The sequence below is a fragment of the Bufo bufo genome, chromosome 3 (genome assembly GCF_905171765.1).
Source record: "Bufo bufo chromosome 3, aBufBuf1.1, whole genome shotgun sequence".
Taxonomy (NCBI): domain Eukaryota; kingdom Metazoa; phylum Chordata; class Amphibia; order Anura; family Bufonidae; genus Bufo; species Bufo bufo.
Window position 1 is genome coordinate 245691410 of NC_053391.1, and position 17223 is coordinate 245708632.

At 46.6% G+C, this 17223-nt stretch overlaps 1 protein-coding gene across 2 annotated transcripts in view; it reads left to right on the forward strand.

The window, feature by feature from the left end:
• Nucleotides 1–16603, forward strand: part of PPP1R12B (protein phosphatase 1 regulatory subunit 12B) — a 102331-nt gene extending 85728 nt beyond the window's left edge. For both annotated transcript variants that reach the window (XM_040424064.1, XM_040424065.1), the window contains exon 7: nt 15208–16603. In XM_040424064.1, coding sequence (XP_040279998.1) covers nt 15208–15294 — 87 coding nt within the window. In that variant the 3' untranslated portion in view covers nt 15295–16603. The remainder of the gene's footprint in view (nt 1–15207) is intronic.
• Nucleotides 16604–17223: the final 620 nt, after the last annotated feature.

The following is a 17223-nucleotide window of genomic DNA, read 5'->3' on the forward strand; positions in this document are numbered from 1 at the left end:
TAGGAGAAAAAAAACCTCCCAGGTTTGTGGTAATATTACATCCCTGCCCCGCGAGTCCATGCCTCGTTTAATGCATGACAATATCCAGGTGGTCTTAGAAGCAGCTGATTGACATTGCATGCTGTTATTTGATCTACCATCTACAAGGACACCCAAATCCTTCACTATAAGTGACTCTCCCAGTGTTACATCACCTAGCACATATGAAGCACGGAGATTATTACTACCAAAATGCATAACTTTAAAGCGGCGGGATCGTTCTCACAGCCCAGAAGGACAGCTACAAAGTAACATCATTCCCTGGAATTACAATTTGAGGGCAACGCATGTCCCAGTACAGCGACCCTGACAGCAGCAGGATGGAACCAGCAGTGGCATACGATGAGGAAGACCTGGATGGATATCACAAAGTGGCAAGGTGACATAGTTTGGAAGTGGCGGCAGCATCAGGAGGCCACAGTGGCAAGGTGACATAGTGTGGAGTTGGCAGCAGCATGAGGAGATCACAGAGTGGCATAGTGACATAATGTGAAGATGGCAGCAGCAGAATACCCGTTAGTCCAACGGATCTTTAATGTTGGGTGGCAGGGTGCTATCCAAGTATGCCCTCACCTGCTGGTTCAGGTCCTGCTCCAGGTCTACCTGCTGCTGCTGGCGAGTAGTTTCTTCACTATGCGGGTGAAGAAAGCTACTCATCAGCGACTGTAGACTCAGGCTGCTGTTGATGGAGGTGGTACTGGTCCTGCTACCCACCCCTCCCCAGCAGCCATGGCGGTGTAACATGAGCATTAAGGGCCCCCCGGTCAGACCTGCGAGAGGATGGACGATGGCGCAGATAGGAAGCGGCCAACTGACTACATAGGATGTCTCTCTAGTAGTTCAGTTTGTCTGCACTGGTAGCGAGGGTCCAACAAGGTGGAGAGCCAGAAGTCATCCCTCTGCCGAATGGTGACAATTCGGCTGTCACTACGAGAGCAAGCGAGCATTCATCGTGCCATTTGTGCAAGTGACTCGGAGCGACTCCCTGTCTCCATCTCCACTGCATACTGCCACAGTGTGTCCGGGTCCTCTGCGTCTTCCTCATCACCCTGTAGCTCCTCTGGCTGCTCTTGCTCCTCCTTTCCTGTCAGCTGAGTAGAAAAACCACCCATTTGGCTACACATTGCCTGTGCTCCAATGTCATCCTCCCCCTTCTTCTCACAGAGCTCATGTGGCCGTGAGATTGAGGCGCCAAGTCTCCTGTCCCCTGACCAGCCATAATTACCAGCATCTGTTCCAGGACATGAAGGAGTGGAATGACGTTGTTCAATCTGTAGTCCTGGCGACTGACAAATAACGTGGCCTCCTCAAAGGGCCTAAGCAAACGGCAGGTGTCACGCATGAGCTGCCACTGGCTGACATCGAAGTTACCCAGTGGAGTACTCCTATCCGCTTGCATCATCAAGAAATCGTTGATGGCCTTTCTCTGTTCGTATAGTCGGTCCAACATATGGAGGGTGGAATTCCAACAGGTGGAAACGTCGCAATCAGCCAATGTTGGGGGATGCCGTTCTGCCGCAGCAGCTCAAGGAGGTTGTGATTTGCAGTGTATGAGTGGCTGAAGTGAATGCAAAGTTTCCTGCCCATTTTTAGGATGTCTTGCAGATGGGTGGAAGACTTCAGGAACCGCTTGAACACGTGTGCCATGCAGGGTGCATGGCTCAGCCTTCCTTGACGCAGCGCTGACACCATATTCTTCCCGTTGTTAGTCAGCATGGTTCCGATTTTCAGTTGACGTGGATAAAGCCAGGATTCGATTCCTCCCCTGTGTGACCCCGTTCGCCAAGGCAAACCAGGTGAAGAACAGCGTGACACCGCCGAGCCCTGAACATGTGGTATGCTGGAGGGGCACTGTGACTTGTCCCTGCAGTGGAGGCTGAGGACACTGTGCAGGATGAGGAGGCGGACATTGTTGTAGGAACAAGGACGTGACAACGTGGAGGCGGAAGCAGCGTGACCTGGCCAAGTTGCTGGTGTGGCTGTGCAGGAACCACATTTACCCAGTGGGCCGTAAAGGACATGTACTGTCCCTGACCGTAGTTACAGCTCCACACGTCGGCGCTGCCGTACACTTTGGCAGACACCGACAGGCTCAAGGACTGGCCCACCTTCTGTTCGACATATTTGTGCAGGGCTGGTACTGCCTTTTTCGCAAAGAAATGATGGCTTGGGACTCTCCACCTCTGCTCGGCACAAGCCATCAGTTCTCTGAAAAGTGCAGAGTCCACCACTTGGAAAGGGAGGGACTGCAGCACCAGCAATTTGGACAGGAGTACGTTCAGCTTCTGTGCCGTTGGATGAGTGCACACATACTGCTGTCTCTTGGCAATCGCTTCGGTGATTGATTGCTGACGGAATGACTGACTATGAGTAGGAGCAGGAGCATCTGGACCAGCAGAAGGGGAAGACAGACAGCTTCCTTTGGCTGAGGTGGTGGATCCTTGAGTAGTTGAAACCCAGTGCTTGCCACTGGGCGATGCAGCGATAGCTGCAGTAGGTTGGACCACCACATCGAAGCCACAGTTCTCCTAGGCCACTACATGGAGACTCTGCATATCTTGATGCAGGACCGTAGTGCCAACATTGGCACCCTGGCCACACTTCACCCTCATGCTCACATATTCTACATATGGCCACATTAACCTCATCTGGCAGCTTAATAAAAAACTGCCACACCGCCGAGTAGGTGATTTCCCCCCCCCCCCCCCCCAGCAGTCCGCACTGACTGACTGCTACCGCCGATGCCTCCGTGAACGCTGCCACCCTCTTCTCCTGATTATAATGAAGCCCCTTCTGCACCCGGCTCCCAAGTGCGATTGGCTTCATCATCATCAAGTAGTGTCTGCACGTCACTGATGTCCTCCTCAACGGTCTCTGGGTCAGCTCGCAACACAAGCTCCTGCGCCACTCTTATCATCACTACAGGCCCGCCTAGCGGAGGAGGCGGCGGCAGATGTCTCCTCCAGATCTTGGCTGGGCAGTAGCTGCTGACTGTCCTCTAGCAGCTCGTCCTCGCTGTATAGTGGAGCTGAGCCCACAGCATACAATACTTTTGTGGCTGAGGGAACAGCAAAGGACAGAGGCAGGTTGAGGACAGGTGAGGGCACAGGGCCTGCTCCCGGGCCATGCCAACTAAGGGTTATGTTTGACTAACCCACCGACTGTTGGCTGGGGGTGTCTGATGTCACTTGGGATGATGTGGATGACCGAGTTAACCAATCAAGAACCGCTGGGTTGCTGGTCAAGACGCGACCGCTCGATGACATCGGGAGCTCAGGCCTCTCGCTACAACTACTGTTGCCACGCCCCCTTACTCTGCTGCGACCTCTGCTTGAGCCCAAAACATTCAGGCTTCTGCCAATCCTCTGTGCATGGCCCGGCACTTCTCTGCCTGACCTACTTGTAGCTGAACTACACAAATTAAATGGAAATTAAAACACCCTTTAAAGCGACAAATATATTTTTCTTAGTCCACTAAACGCTTTCACCACAATTAACTGCAGAAATGCACTGAGTATATATTTTTCTAGTAGTACTGAAATACGCCCCTATACGCTTTCACCATAAATAACTGCAACAGTGCAGTGCGTATATATTTATCTTTTTTGACTGTAATATGCCCCTGTACGCTTTAAACAGAAATAACTGCAACAGGGCAGTGCGTATATATTTTTCTTATTTTACTGAAATACACCCCTATACGCTTTCACCAGAAATAACTGTCACAGTGCAGTGCGTATATACCGTATTTTTCGCCCTATAAGACGCACTTTCCCCCCCCCCAAAAGTGGGGGGGAAATAGCAGTGCGTCTTATGGGGCGAATGCTGCCGATTTTGCCGTATTTTCAATGATACACCTGCCACGATGCCGTGCGGCGGGTGTATCAGCTGTGAGGGAGGAGGCGCTGGGGGCCGGCATCTGCTTTTATAATGACAGCGGGGCCCGTACAGTGACTGTATTCTACTACACGGGCCCCGCTCACTGTATAATCGTATCTCTAATAGTTAATTATGTATATACCGGTAATCGCATAATCAGCGATACTTACAACTACAAGCGCTCGGTATGTAGCAGAGAGGAGGCAGGCCGGGAAGATGGGCGGGCGGCACGTCACACGCCTGCGCCGCCCACTTTATGAATGAAGCAGGCGGCGTGGGCGCATGACGTAGTGACTCACACTGCCAGCGCCCGTCCTCCCGGCCTGCATCCTCCCTCCTCTCTGCTACCTACCGAGCGCTTGTAGTTGTAAGTAGCGCTGATTATGCGATTACCGGTATATACATAATTAACTATTACAGATACGATTATACAGTGAGCGGGGCCCGTGTAGTAGCATACAGTCACTGCACGGGCCCCGCTGTCATTATAAAAGCAGATGCGACCCCCACCCCCTGTATTGAGGGTGATTCACTACAGGGACACTGTTATGGAGGGGATCTGTGGATGACACATAGCATAAGATGCTATACACTCACCTAAAGAATTATTAGGAACACCTGATCTATTTCTCAATAATGCAATTATCTAGTCAACCAATCACATGGCAGTTGCTTCAATGCATTTAGGGGTGTGGTCCTGGTCAAGACAATCTCCTGAACTCCAAACTAATTGTCAGAATGGGAAAGAAAGGTGATTTAAACAATTTTGAGCGTGGCATGGTCAAGACAATCTCCTGAACACCAAACTGAATGTCAGAATGGGAAAGAAAGGTGATTTAAGCTATTTTGAGCGTGGCATGGTTGTTGGTGCCAGACGGGCCGGTCTGAGTATTTCACAATCTGCTCAGTTACTGGGATTTTCACGCACAACCATTTCTAGGGTTTACAAAGAATGGTGTGAAAAGGGAAAAACATCCAGTATGCGGCAGTCCTGTGGGCAAAAATGCCTTGTAGATGCTGGAGGTCAGAGGAGAATGGGCCGACTGATTCAAGCTGATAGAAGAGCAACGTTGACTGAAATAACCACTCGTTACAACCGAGGTATGCAGCAAAGCATTTGTGAAGCCACAACACGCACAACCTTGAGGCAGATGGGCTACAACAGCAGAAGACCCCACCGGGTACCACTCATCTCCACTACAAATAGGAAAAAGAGGCTACAATTTGCACGAGCTCACCAAAATTGGACTGTTGAAGACTGGAAAAATGTTGCCTGGTCTGATGAGTCTCGATTTCTGTTGAGACATTCAAATGGTAGAGTCCGAATTTGGCGTAAACAGAATGAGAACATGTATCCATCCTCTGATGGCTACTTCCAGCAGGATAATGCACCATGTCACAAAGCTCGAATCCTTTCAAATTGGTTTCTTGAACATGACAATGAGTTCACTGTACTAAAATGGCCTCCACAGTCACCAGATCTCAACCCAATAGAGCATCTTTGGGATGTGGTGGAACGGGAGCTTCGTGCCCTGGATGTGCATCCCTCAAATCTCCATCAACTGCAAGATGCTATCCTATCAATATGGACCAACATTTCTAAAGAATGCTATCAGCACCTTGTTGAATCAATGCCACGTAGAATTAAGGCAGTTCTGAAGGCAAAAGGGGGTCCAACACTGTATTAGTATGGTGTTCCTAATAATTCTTTAGGTGAGTGTATATGTGTCACCCACAGATCCCCCATAAGTGTCACCCACAGATCCCCCATAAGTGTCACCCACAGATCCCCCATAAGTGTCACCCACAGATCCCCCATGTGCGTCACCCACAGATCCCCATAAGTGTCACCCACAGATCCCCCATGTGCGTCACCCACAGATCCCCCATAACAGTGCGTCACCCACAGATCCCCCATAACAGTGCGTCACCCACAGATCCCCCATAACAGTGCGTCACCCACAGATCCCCCATAACAGTGCGTCACCCACAGATCCCCCATAACAGTGCGTCACCCACAGATCCCCCATAACAGTGCGTCACCCACAGATCCCCCATAACAGTGCGTCACCCACAGATCCCCCATAACAGTGCGCTATCCACAGACCACAATTTGTTCAAAACCCACCAAAAGCACACCTATTGGTTCAAAATATTTTTTTTCTTATTTTCCTCCTCAAAAACCTAGGTGCGTCTTATAGGGCGAAAAATACGGTATTTTTCTTTTTTTTACTGAAATATGCCCCTTTAGGCTTTACACAGAAATAACTGCAACAGTGCAGTGTGTATATATTTTTATTTTTTTACTGAAATACACCCATATACGCTTCCACCAGAAATAACTGCAACAGTGCAGTGCGTATATATTTTTCTTGTTGTACTGAAATACGCCCCCTGTGACACATTGAGAGCTTCGGTCTGGGAAAACAGGTATTTTCCTCCCAGCATGTGCTGCTGGGCTGATTTACAGCAAGGTGATGTCAAATACCGGACCGGATTTTAAGTGCCGGTCCGGGTTTTGGCAGCACCTGGCTGTCCTTAAATAGGCAGCTGGGCTCAGAAGCGAGTTCTCTGTGTTAGGATCTGGGAGTCTTGTGTCTGGATGAAGGCTTGCTACCTGTTTGGTATGAAAACAGTTTGGTGCTGCTATGCTCAAGGACTCTTTGAGGCAAAATTGCTGCATGGTGTGAATTACCACCAACACCGCAAGGTGACTTTTCGCTTGTTTATGACTGCTTGTTTTGTCACTTGCCTAAAGTGTGAATAAAACACTGAACTGTTTGATCCAAAGAACTTGTTGTTACCCCTATACTGCGTCCGCTAATCCTGTCTACCAGAGCGAAACCCTACAGCTCCTATACACTTTCAACAAAAATAACTGCAGAAGTGAACTGAGAATATATTTTTCTTGTTGTACTAAACTACACCCCTATACGCTTTCACCAGAAATAACTGCAACAGTGCAGTGCGTATATATTTTTCTTGTTGTACTGAAATACGCCCCTATACGCTTTCAACAGAAACAACTGCAGAAGTGAACTGAGAATATATTTTTCTTGTTGTACTAAACTACGCCGCTATACGCTTTCCCCAGAAATAACTGCAACAGTGCAGTGCGTATATATTTATATTGTTGTACTGAAATACGCTCCTATATGCTTTCAACAGAAATAACAGCAGAAGTGAAATGAGCATATATTTTTCTTGTCGTAATTCATAAGATACTAAGATATAAGCCACTAAAGGCTTTTCAACATAACACTTGCAGCCCAATAACAAAAAGCTGCAATGACAGAGCTGTCTAATGACTATTTGGATCCCCAAATAATCATTCCCTGCACTTGTAAATCACTCTTCTATCAATGTGCCTAGCGCCTTCTGCTGTCTCTCCCTGCACTAAGATGCTGTGAAATGATTCCTCCCTATCCTTTCCCTGCACTTATAAATCATTTTTTAAGGTTTTTTTTTTAAACCTAGAGGTTTTTCCAATTGCTGTCCTAGCGCCTTCACATGTCTGTCCCTGCACTCTGAACGCTGGAAAATGGCAGAAACTAAAATGGCTGCCGTGTTTATAGGACTGTGACATCACAGGGCTGGCTGGCTGCTGATTGGCTGCATGCAGGCATGTCAATCTGGGTGATCCCGCCTACCCAGAGTTCCTTGCCCCATGTCCTCAGTCCTCACACTTGTAGCCGCCATTTTAGGAAAATTGCTATTCGTTACCACGAAGCGCAGGGAAATTCACATTCATTGCAAATCAAATTTTTCCTGAAATTCTAATCAAATTCCACTTCGTCGGCTTCGATTCGTTCATCTCTATGACCACTGTACGAACCTGTGCAGCCCGCTCTATTTGGTTATACAGTTGCATTTCTATCTCCTCTGTGATGTTAGGGAGTCTATTGATTACACTAAGTATTATTTTTTCAGTGTTTAATCCCTTTGAACTTCCACCCATAAGGTTTCCACATCCTCACCATCCTTACCCACAATTGCTTCTTTCACACTTGTCTTCATATCACTCCTCAGACACACACCATCACCTTTTCTATTGACCCTATCTTTCCTAAATAGTGTAAAACCCTCAATATTTACAGCCCAGTCATGTGAAGAATCCAACCATGTCTCAGCCACACCAACTACATCTGTGTTCTTCTAGTACCATAGCCTCCAGTTCCCCCATTTTGCTAGCTAGATTTCTGGCATTTGTGAAAATACATTTAAGGGTCCATTCAAACATCCGTAGAATGGGTCCGCATCTGTTCCGCAATTCTGCGGAATGGGTGCGGACCCATTCATTCTCAATGGGGACGGGAAGGATACGCACAGCACATATTGTGCTGTCCGCAACCGCATTTCCTGTCAGCGTCTCCGAAAAAAATAGAACATGTCCTATTCTTGTCCACAATAGTGGACAAGAATAGGCATTTCTATAGGGGTGCCGGCCCGGTGTATCCGCAATACGCTACGGACGTGTGAATGGACCCTTAGATTATTATTACATGTAAAGTCAATATCTTGGATTGTTGAGTTACCTTGTTTAATGTTTGTATGTAACAGGTTCTTGTTACCAGCAGTTCTATTTTTCTTTGGTGTATAGTTCTGCGCAGTCTTCTCCCTACTTTCCTCACTAACCCCAGCCCCTACTAAATCCCCACTGTCCCCTCCTATATCCCACTCTCTATCTACACTATCTACTCCCTTATTAGTATGAACCCCCACCCTCCCCCAGATCCTAGTTTAAAAGCTCCTCCAGCAATCTAACTATTTTTTTTCCCCAGGGCAGTTGCACCCCCCACCCCCATTAAGGTGCAGCCCGTCCCTACTGTAGAGCCTGTAACTGACCGAGAAGTCAGCCCAGTTCTCCATGAACCCAAACCCTTCCTTCCTGCACCAGCTTCTGAGCCACTTATTTAACTCCCTAAGCTCCCATTGTCTCTCTGGTGACGCTCGTCCTGGACTTGAGCTTCTCTCCTAGTTCCCTAAAATCATTTTTAAAGGACCTTCCATCTCCCCCTGACTTTGTCATTGGTGCCAATGTGTACCATGACCGCCAGGTCTTCCCCAGCCCCACCCAGCAATCTGTCAATCTGATGCGCAATATGCCGAACCCGAGCACCCGGAAGACAACACACTGTTCGGCATTCACGGTCTCGGCGACAGATCACCCTGTCTGTCCTCCTTAATATTAGGAGGACAGACAGGGTGATCGGTCTCGGCGACAGATCACCCTGTCTGTCCTCCTAATATTAAATTCCCGGAAAACACCTTTAAGAAGCATTATCTTTTATTATTTTCATTGTGACATCTGAAAAGACATGACTTTTTCCATCGACATAGCTAATAACTAGTGTTGAGTGAAGTGAAGAATTCTAAGCGGAATTCAGTCCGAAGTTTAGGAAAACTTTAATTCTAAATGAATCCGAATTTCCTCTTGCTACATGGTAACAAATCAGTCTACCTAAAATGACAGCTGCATGTGTTAGAAAGTGAGAGTAAGTGTACAGGAGACAAGCCCGGGAACGTGATATAACCCATAATGCTGTGCAGCCAGCCGGTAGCTATCCCCCTGTGATGTTACAGCTAGGCAGAGCCTAAAACCATCATCCCGTGGGGTCTCCGCCAATTTCCTGTGAGCTGAGCATAGGGAGAGATATGACAAGAGACTCATGCACTAGGGACAGTGTTGCTGCAAACTGTTAACAGAGAGTGTAGGACTATATTTGAGAGGGAGAGTGCAGAGAGACTGCATGAAGAGTGCAGGGAAAGTGGAGGGAGAACGTAGGAGACTGCTGAACTGCAGACTCTGCTACAATTTATTGCTGTGTACTTAACTGTGCAGTGCACTAATATTTATAGTTAATCCGTTTTGTTCGTTGTAGAGTTACTGCATGTCAGTATTAGGCTACTTACACACTAGCGGCAGGACGGATCCGTCCTGCCGCTATGTTGCCGGACCGCCGCTCTGTCCCCATTGACTATAATGGGGACGGGGAGCTCCAGCGCAGCACGGCAGTGCACGGCGAGAGTACGTCGGACTAAAAAGTCGGACATGTCGTTTTAGTCCGGCGGCCTTTCGCCGTGCACTGCCATGCTGTGCAAGAGCACCGCCCATGTCCCCATTATAGTCAATGGGGAAAGGTGCGGCGGTCCGGCGGCATGGCGAAATATCGTCAGGACGGATCCGACAGGGTGAACAGCCTGTCGGATCCGTCCTGCCACTAGTGTGAAAGTACCTTTACAGTCCACTGTTACTTTTAGGCAGATTGGCCTGGGTATACCTAATTTCTAGCGATTTATGACAAATTAACTTGTGACGAATCAATAACTACGATCTTTATTCTGAGGGTCATTATAATTCTGGGTATACAAAATATGTATTTTTTATGTTTGCACAACACACACTTTTGGGGAGATTTATTAAATCTGGTATAAAGGAAACTGGCTTAGTTGCCCATACCAACAAATTAGATTCGACCTTTTAATGTTTCAGAGCTCCTTTGGAAAACAAAAGGTGGAATCTTAATGGTCCCTATGGGCAACTAAGCAAATTTTCCTTTACATCACTTTTGATAAATGTCTCCTTTCCTTTTTACTATAGCTGTACTCGGCAGTCTCCAGCAGCCTCCTTGATAATGAACGTGGCAGCAGTGTGCTTGTTTAACTTTTACCTCCCACTTCATTCAGACGGGGGAACGGGACCCCCATTCAAGGTTGGACTTCCACTGATTAGTTGGTTATACTCTGTCCTCTGTATATGTGCAGCACGCCAGACCTGCGGGGTATTGCGATAGTGAGGTCACAGTTATGGGCAATCGAGGGTTACTCACTGTATTTGAGAACCCTGGGCAGGCATGCGGCAGTGAAGTAGAGGTAGACACAAGTTCCTCTGGGGCACATTCTGTATGTAGGGACCAGGCCTGATGGTGGATGAGGTGCCCTGAATGTTACAGGTATTTTGAGTGCCTGGGGCGAGGTCCCTTTAAGATTCGTGACGCCAGTGCCTGTAACGGTGGCACACCGGTTTCCAGTAGCAATAACTGAGGTACACAGATGGTATGATGAACCAAACGTTGCTTTACTTAAAACAGTCCAAACTTTGTACATACAGTTGATAATGATGCAGTCCCTTTTAGTATATGTTCCACAAGCAGGCTTACATTCAATAATGGCAGGTATAATCTTGCAAGATACTTGGAGGGTATACAATTAATGCTTCACAGACCAGGCTGCACTATCTCCACAGCTATTCTGGCTGGCTGTATCCCAAGGCCCGGATGCCTAAATGCTGGCTTTAATCCTTGGTAAAATAATCTTCCTCCCGTATTGACCCGTGCTTCTATTTTTATAGTACCTCTGCCCATCAGATTACTTATCTGAGCTGGTTGTATCGTTCTTGCTTGGTATGCAGGTGGCTGCAGGTTTCTCCCAGAAGGTAGTGGTACATCTCTTCTCTTGGGGTAATCTTCTGAGCTAAACTTAGTCTCAGGAACTTCAGGCTGACTAGGCTACACTTCTAGCCACCTGGATTGAACTACTTCTCCCCTGTCTGGGCCTACCTATATATACTTAGGGCTCTCTAACTCCCTCTAATGTCTAGGAGGCTAAACTACACCCTAACAGGCCTGACACCCAGATAACTCAGGGAAATGCATAATTAAACATCACAGTAATGCAAAAGACATGTTAACCCTTGTGTAGTGCCCACCTTTACCTAGTGGGACACTACATATGGGAAAACTTTTAACCCCTTCTCACCCTGCTCTGTACTGTTACGCTTTGGCAAGTACCTACTTATCGCAAAGCGAAGTAATAGTATGGCCCTACTTTAACAGGCAGTAATTTCCTGTGTACTTGAGATGGAGCTGTGATAATTTATTTCAAAGACAGCAGCCTATCACATCTTATCTCACTGGGACCAATTGCCGATGTTCTGCATCCAATTTACCAAAATCACAGCTCTGGCTGATGTCAGATGGTGGTGTTCAATTTAGTTAGATTACATGTAGTGAGTAGTGTAGTTAAGTTTACTGTTTAGGGCTAGTGTCAGGAATGTTACTGTGTGTCTGGCATAGCATCAGACAAGTTGGCATTAAGTAAGGGATCAAGTTAGCATTAAATTAGAGAGGTTACCGTTGGGGAAATATATTTTTATATACCGTATTTTTCGGACAACAAGAAGCACTAGACTATTAAGACACACCTAGGATTTGGAGGCGGAAGATAAGAAAAACAATATTTTCCAGCCCCCCATTAGACTCAGAGCAGACTCCCAATCAGCCTCAGATCAAACCCAATCAGCCTCCGATCGTACCCCCCAGCCCCAATCAGCCTCAGATCACATCCCCTAAGCCCCCATCAGCCTCAGATCAGCCCCTCATCAGCCCGAGCCCCCATCAGACTCAGATCGAACCCCTAGCTCCAATCAGCCTCAGATTGGACCCCTCAGCCTCCATCAGCCTATCGAACCCCCATCAGACATTACAAAAAAATATATAAATGAACGTACCTCAGCTTGCTCTAGATGGCACTGCAGATCCAAGAATTACCACTCCATCGCTTCTTCCAGGTCCCGTTGTGTACTGTGACCTGACAGTGCACAGCATCAGGTCATAATGAACGCCTACATGTACTATGTCCTGACACTGTGCGTGGTAAGGACACAGTACACAGAGGGACCAAGAAGAAGACCAGGGAAGGGAGTACGGCCAGCGCAACACCACCCTCACCTCCCTGTCTCTCCCGCATGCTAATGACTGCTTCCATAATGCAAGCAGTCATTAGCATTTGGACTATAAGGGTCCATTCACACGTCCGTTTTTTCTTTCCTGATCTGTTCCGTTTTTTGCGGACCAGATCTGGACCCATTCATTTTCAATGGGTCCTGGAAAAAATTGGACAGCACAATGTGTGCTGTCCGTTTCCGTTGTTCTGTTCCGCATGTCCGTTTAAATATAAAACATGTCCTATTCTTTTCCGCAAAATTCGGATCCTGGTACAATACAAAGTCAATGGATCTGCAAAAAACGGAAGACATTCGGATGTCATTACGTATGTCATCCGTTTTATGCGGATTTTTTTTATTTATTTTTATTTTTTTCAAAGAAATCCAAACAACTTTATTTGCTTATTGAAATTTATACATGTTTCCGTTTTTTGCGGATCCGCAAAAAACGGATGACATACGGATAACATACGGAAACATTTTCAGGAACAACGGTTCCGCAAAAAACGGACCGAAAATCGGGATATAGAAAAATACTGACGTGTGAATGTAGCCTAAGATGCACTGCAATTTTCCCCCATTTTTGGCTATGGGTAAATAATGTGTGCATTTTCCCTGCAGTACTGCAAAGGTTAATTCGCTTTCTGATCAATTCTTCTATATAGCTGTGCTGCTGACCTCTCTTCCTCGCCTGAGCAATTGGTCTCTACAGATCCTGCTGGGTCTCTCTAGCTTGCTTTTTATGGCTAGTTTCACATCTGCAGTATGAATTCTGGCAGGCTGTTCCGGCAGAGATTTCTCTGGATCCAGTGCTGTTAGATGCTGACGGAATGCCCACCTGCCCATTAAGTATAATGGCATGCAGCAGATATCCGTATGAATTCCGGCCGGACACAAACCGCTGCATGTTGTGGTTTGTGTCCACACAATTCCCAACATTGTCTGCCAGGGCAGCCCAACGGAATTCACATCTGAGTTGTGAAACTAGCCTAATCTGTCTGCCAGTGTACTGACTTTGGACTGTTTCCTGGATCCTGACCCTCTGCCTTCTGACGTGTGCCTTGTACTGCGATTGTACTACCTGTCCTGGCCTTTGGACTGTTTCACGGATTCATAAAAACTCTGCCTGCCCTGACGTTATCTTGTTACTGACTATGAGTTTGCCTCCTCCCTCAGTGCCATGCACCAGTGTCTCTGATCCCTTTGAGTCTGCAGCCAACCACATCAGGACTATTGAAAGAGGTAGTGGCCTGGTGGCTTCCCTGCAGCAAAGGCCAGCCATTCTACAGTATATAGTGACAGTTATATACTAGAACTTTCCCTATATACTGTACAATAGCTTCTCTCTGCCTCCCTGCATTGACAATAGCGAGTGCTTACTGCTTGCTGTCGTGTATCTCTCAGCAGCTGGTTACCGTATTTTTCGCCCTATAAGACAAACTCGCCTTTCCCCCCCAAAGTGAGGGGAAATGGCAGTGTGTCTTATGGGGCGAATGCTGCCGTTTACACTGATACACCGCCGACCGCATGCTGCCTAGCGCGGTCGGAGATATATCAGCAAGGAGGGAGGAGGGGCTGGGGGCCGGCATCTTGTTTTGTAATGGCAGCGGGGCCCAGTGCAGTCACTGTATTCTATTGCACCGAGCCCCGCTCACTGTACTAATCGTATCTAACTGCAGGCAATGTTTAACTATAGAAAATCTTCAATCCAGCAGCCTGTACTTACGACCATAGCAGGCAGGAGGCTGGGCGGGCGGGCACTGGCAGCGTAACTCACTACGTCACACGCCTGCTCCGCCCACTTTATGAATGAAGCAGGCGGCGCGGTTGCAGTGTGGAGAATGGGGCGAGCAGTTGTAATTACACTGCACTGCCGCTACAAGGAAGACATTGTGCAGATAAATATTGGACAGGACGCAGCACTATCACAAGTACCGTGATCCCGATAGTAGGACCCCCACCAATCTGATATTGATGACCTATTCTGTGGATAGGTCATGCATATTATGCTACTGCAAAACCCCTTTAAGGGTTCGTTCACACGACCGTATGTCTTTTTCAGTGTTTTGTGGGATGTTTCTCCGGAATCCATTTTTCCTTTTTTTTTTTTCAGTAGTGTTTCCGGTTCCATTCCGTTTTTCCATTCCGTTTTTCCGTATGGCATATACAGTAATTACATAGAAAAAATTGGGCTGGGCATAACATTTTCAATAGGTGGTTCTGCAAAAACGGAATGGATACGGAAGACATAAGGAGTACATTCTGTATGTGTTCCTTTTTGCTGACCCATTGACTTAAATAGAGCCACGGAACGTGATGTGCGGGAAATAATAGGACATGTTCTATCTTTCAACAGAACGGGAAAACGGAAATAAACGGATTACATATGAAGTACATTCAGTTTTTTTGGTGGAACCATTGAAATGAATAGTTCCGTATACGGACCGTATGCAGAATGCAAAAAACGGCGCGTATACGGAATGCAAAAAACGTTTGTGTGAACGAGCCCTAAAGTTGTTACAGTAAAAAAATATAATTCATTAACTTCTATGCTTCTCTTCCAGGTACTCACAGACCTTAAATCTGACAATCAGCGTCTGAAGGATGAAAACGGAGCTTTAATCAGAGTAATAAGTAAACTTTCTAAGTAACTCCATGCACTGGAGTAAAGGAGTTGTAACCATTCCTTGATGACTTTTGCACAGCTTTAAACACTACAATGACCATGATGCCAGTCCACAGTTGTCAGACACAAAATATTTTTATGCATATGTTTTTGTGTATATTTTGAGCAAACATGTAATATGTGTGTATGGATTTATGAATAGACTGTTTATATTTTTATGGTCAGCTTTTTAAACTGAAGAAGGCTGCAGGAAAAATGTATTGATTACATTGTTGTCACAGAAAGAACATATAGGCACTGCAAGCAGGGTTTACGTATACAGTCAAGGTGCTCACTAAGGAAACTGCAGGACCAATTAATAGTCTTAAATTAAAAAAAATTGGAAACATTCTGTAGACACATTTGAGGGCAGTGATGCAACTCCTACCATGCTCTCTTGAAGGCTGATAGCTGTCGACTGTCCGAGCATGCTGGGAGTTGTAGTTTTGCAACAGCTGGAGAGCAGCAGATTGGGCATCCCTGTCCTAAGGTATTCCAGTTTCACATTATTGATGACCTATCCTCAAGATAGGTCATCAATATCTGATCAGTGGGGTCCTGTCTCCAAAAGCTGTAATTACTCTGTACCACTGCTACAATGTAGACAGCGTGCAGGAAAACACTTATGGGGACACAGAACTAATACATGCGTCGCGGGCCCTACAAATAGCTGACCAACTGGGGTGTTACGATTCAGACCCCCCCACCAATTTGATATCCATGACTTAATATCTGGAAAGGTTATCAATATGATGAAACTAAGATACCACTTTAATGCACTTTTTTTCACATCCTCGCGCTCATTCCCGATAATTGGCCTGTGCAAAAGAACCATCAATCACTTGATCACCATGTGAAAAGCAGTGGTGATGCGACAAACAAAATCATCATTTCTGGGAAGAGGATTGTCCTGTGTAAATCAGTTGCTCATCCCCGCACAGAGGAGATGATTGCTGCATGCAAATGCATCTCGCACTTCCTCTGGTGAGCAGGCAATTATCAGGAATAAACTTACTGGAGTTCTCGATAATTGCCTGCTCAGCCCATTTAAAGGGAGTCTGTTAAAATCAGTGTCTCTGCCCATGCGCGGGTTCGTGCACAAGCCAGAGGAGGAGGATGAACTAGGAGAGCACTCCAAGGGGAGCGGTTATGCCGGCACATCAGAGAAGGGCCTGGGTACTTGCGGCCATAACTCCTCCCCTGGGCACTTGCAGGTCCTAATCTGCAAGGGTGTAACTAAAATAGCGGCAGACCATGCTACTGCTGTGGAGCCCAGGGCAAGAGGGGGCCCAGTTGGGATCATCCCCTTTTCTATTGAGGGTGAAGACTTGGTCAGGACTCTAAAAGAGCAACTACCCTCTAAAGGAACAACTTTTAGCAGATGAAGCAGTGGAAAAAATGGCCCAAGGAAGATTGAAAGGGGTTTAGACAGAAACCCTTCTGTCCTGTGTGGGGGGACCTGGTTTGATCCTTGCTATGGGGCCCTTACTTCTCTATGTACGCCACTGCTAATCTGCGTATCTTTATAAAGTGTTTTTTTCAGTGTGTGGACATGGGACAGATACAAGAGAGGTACTATTTTTATGTTTGGCAAATGTGCTATAAAATGATATGAGCAGTGTAAAATGCTCAAAGTAGGGTACAGACTCCCTTTAAAGAGGCTTTTACCAATTCACTCTTTTCTATGCATGGACATATTAGGAATCTACAGTTATATAACTTTGCTTTTTATGTCAGAAGATAGTTGGTGATTTGTGCCAGAAAATCTAATCTACAAGTACAATTAAAACAGGCCTAGATTTGTGCCAGAAATGTGCATACTTTTCATGCATTTACTTTATGATATGTCTCCTTGGAAACCATGACCACATGCTGTTAAAAAAAAAAACCCGATCCAATAAAGAGTTATGATGTT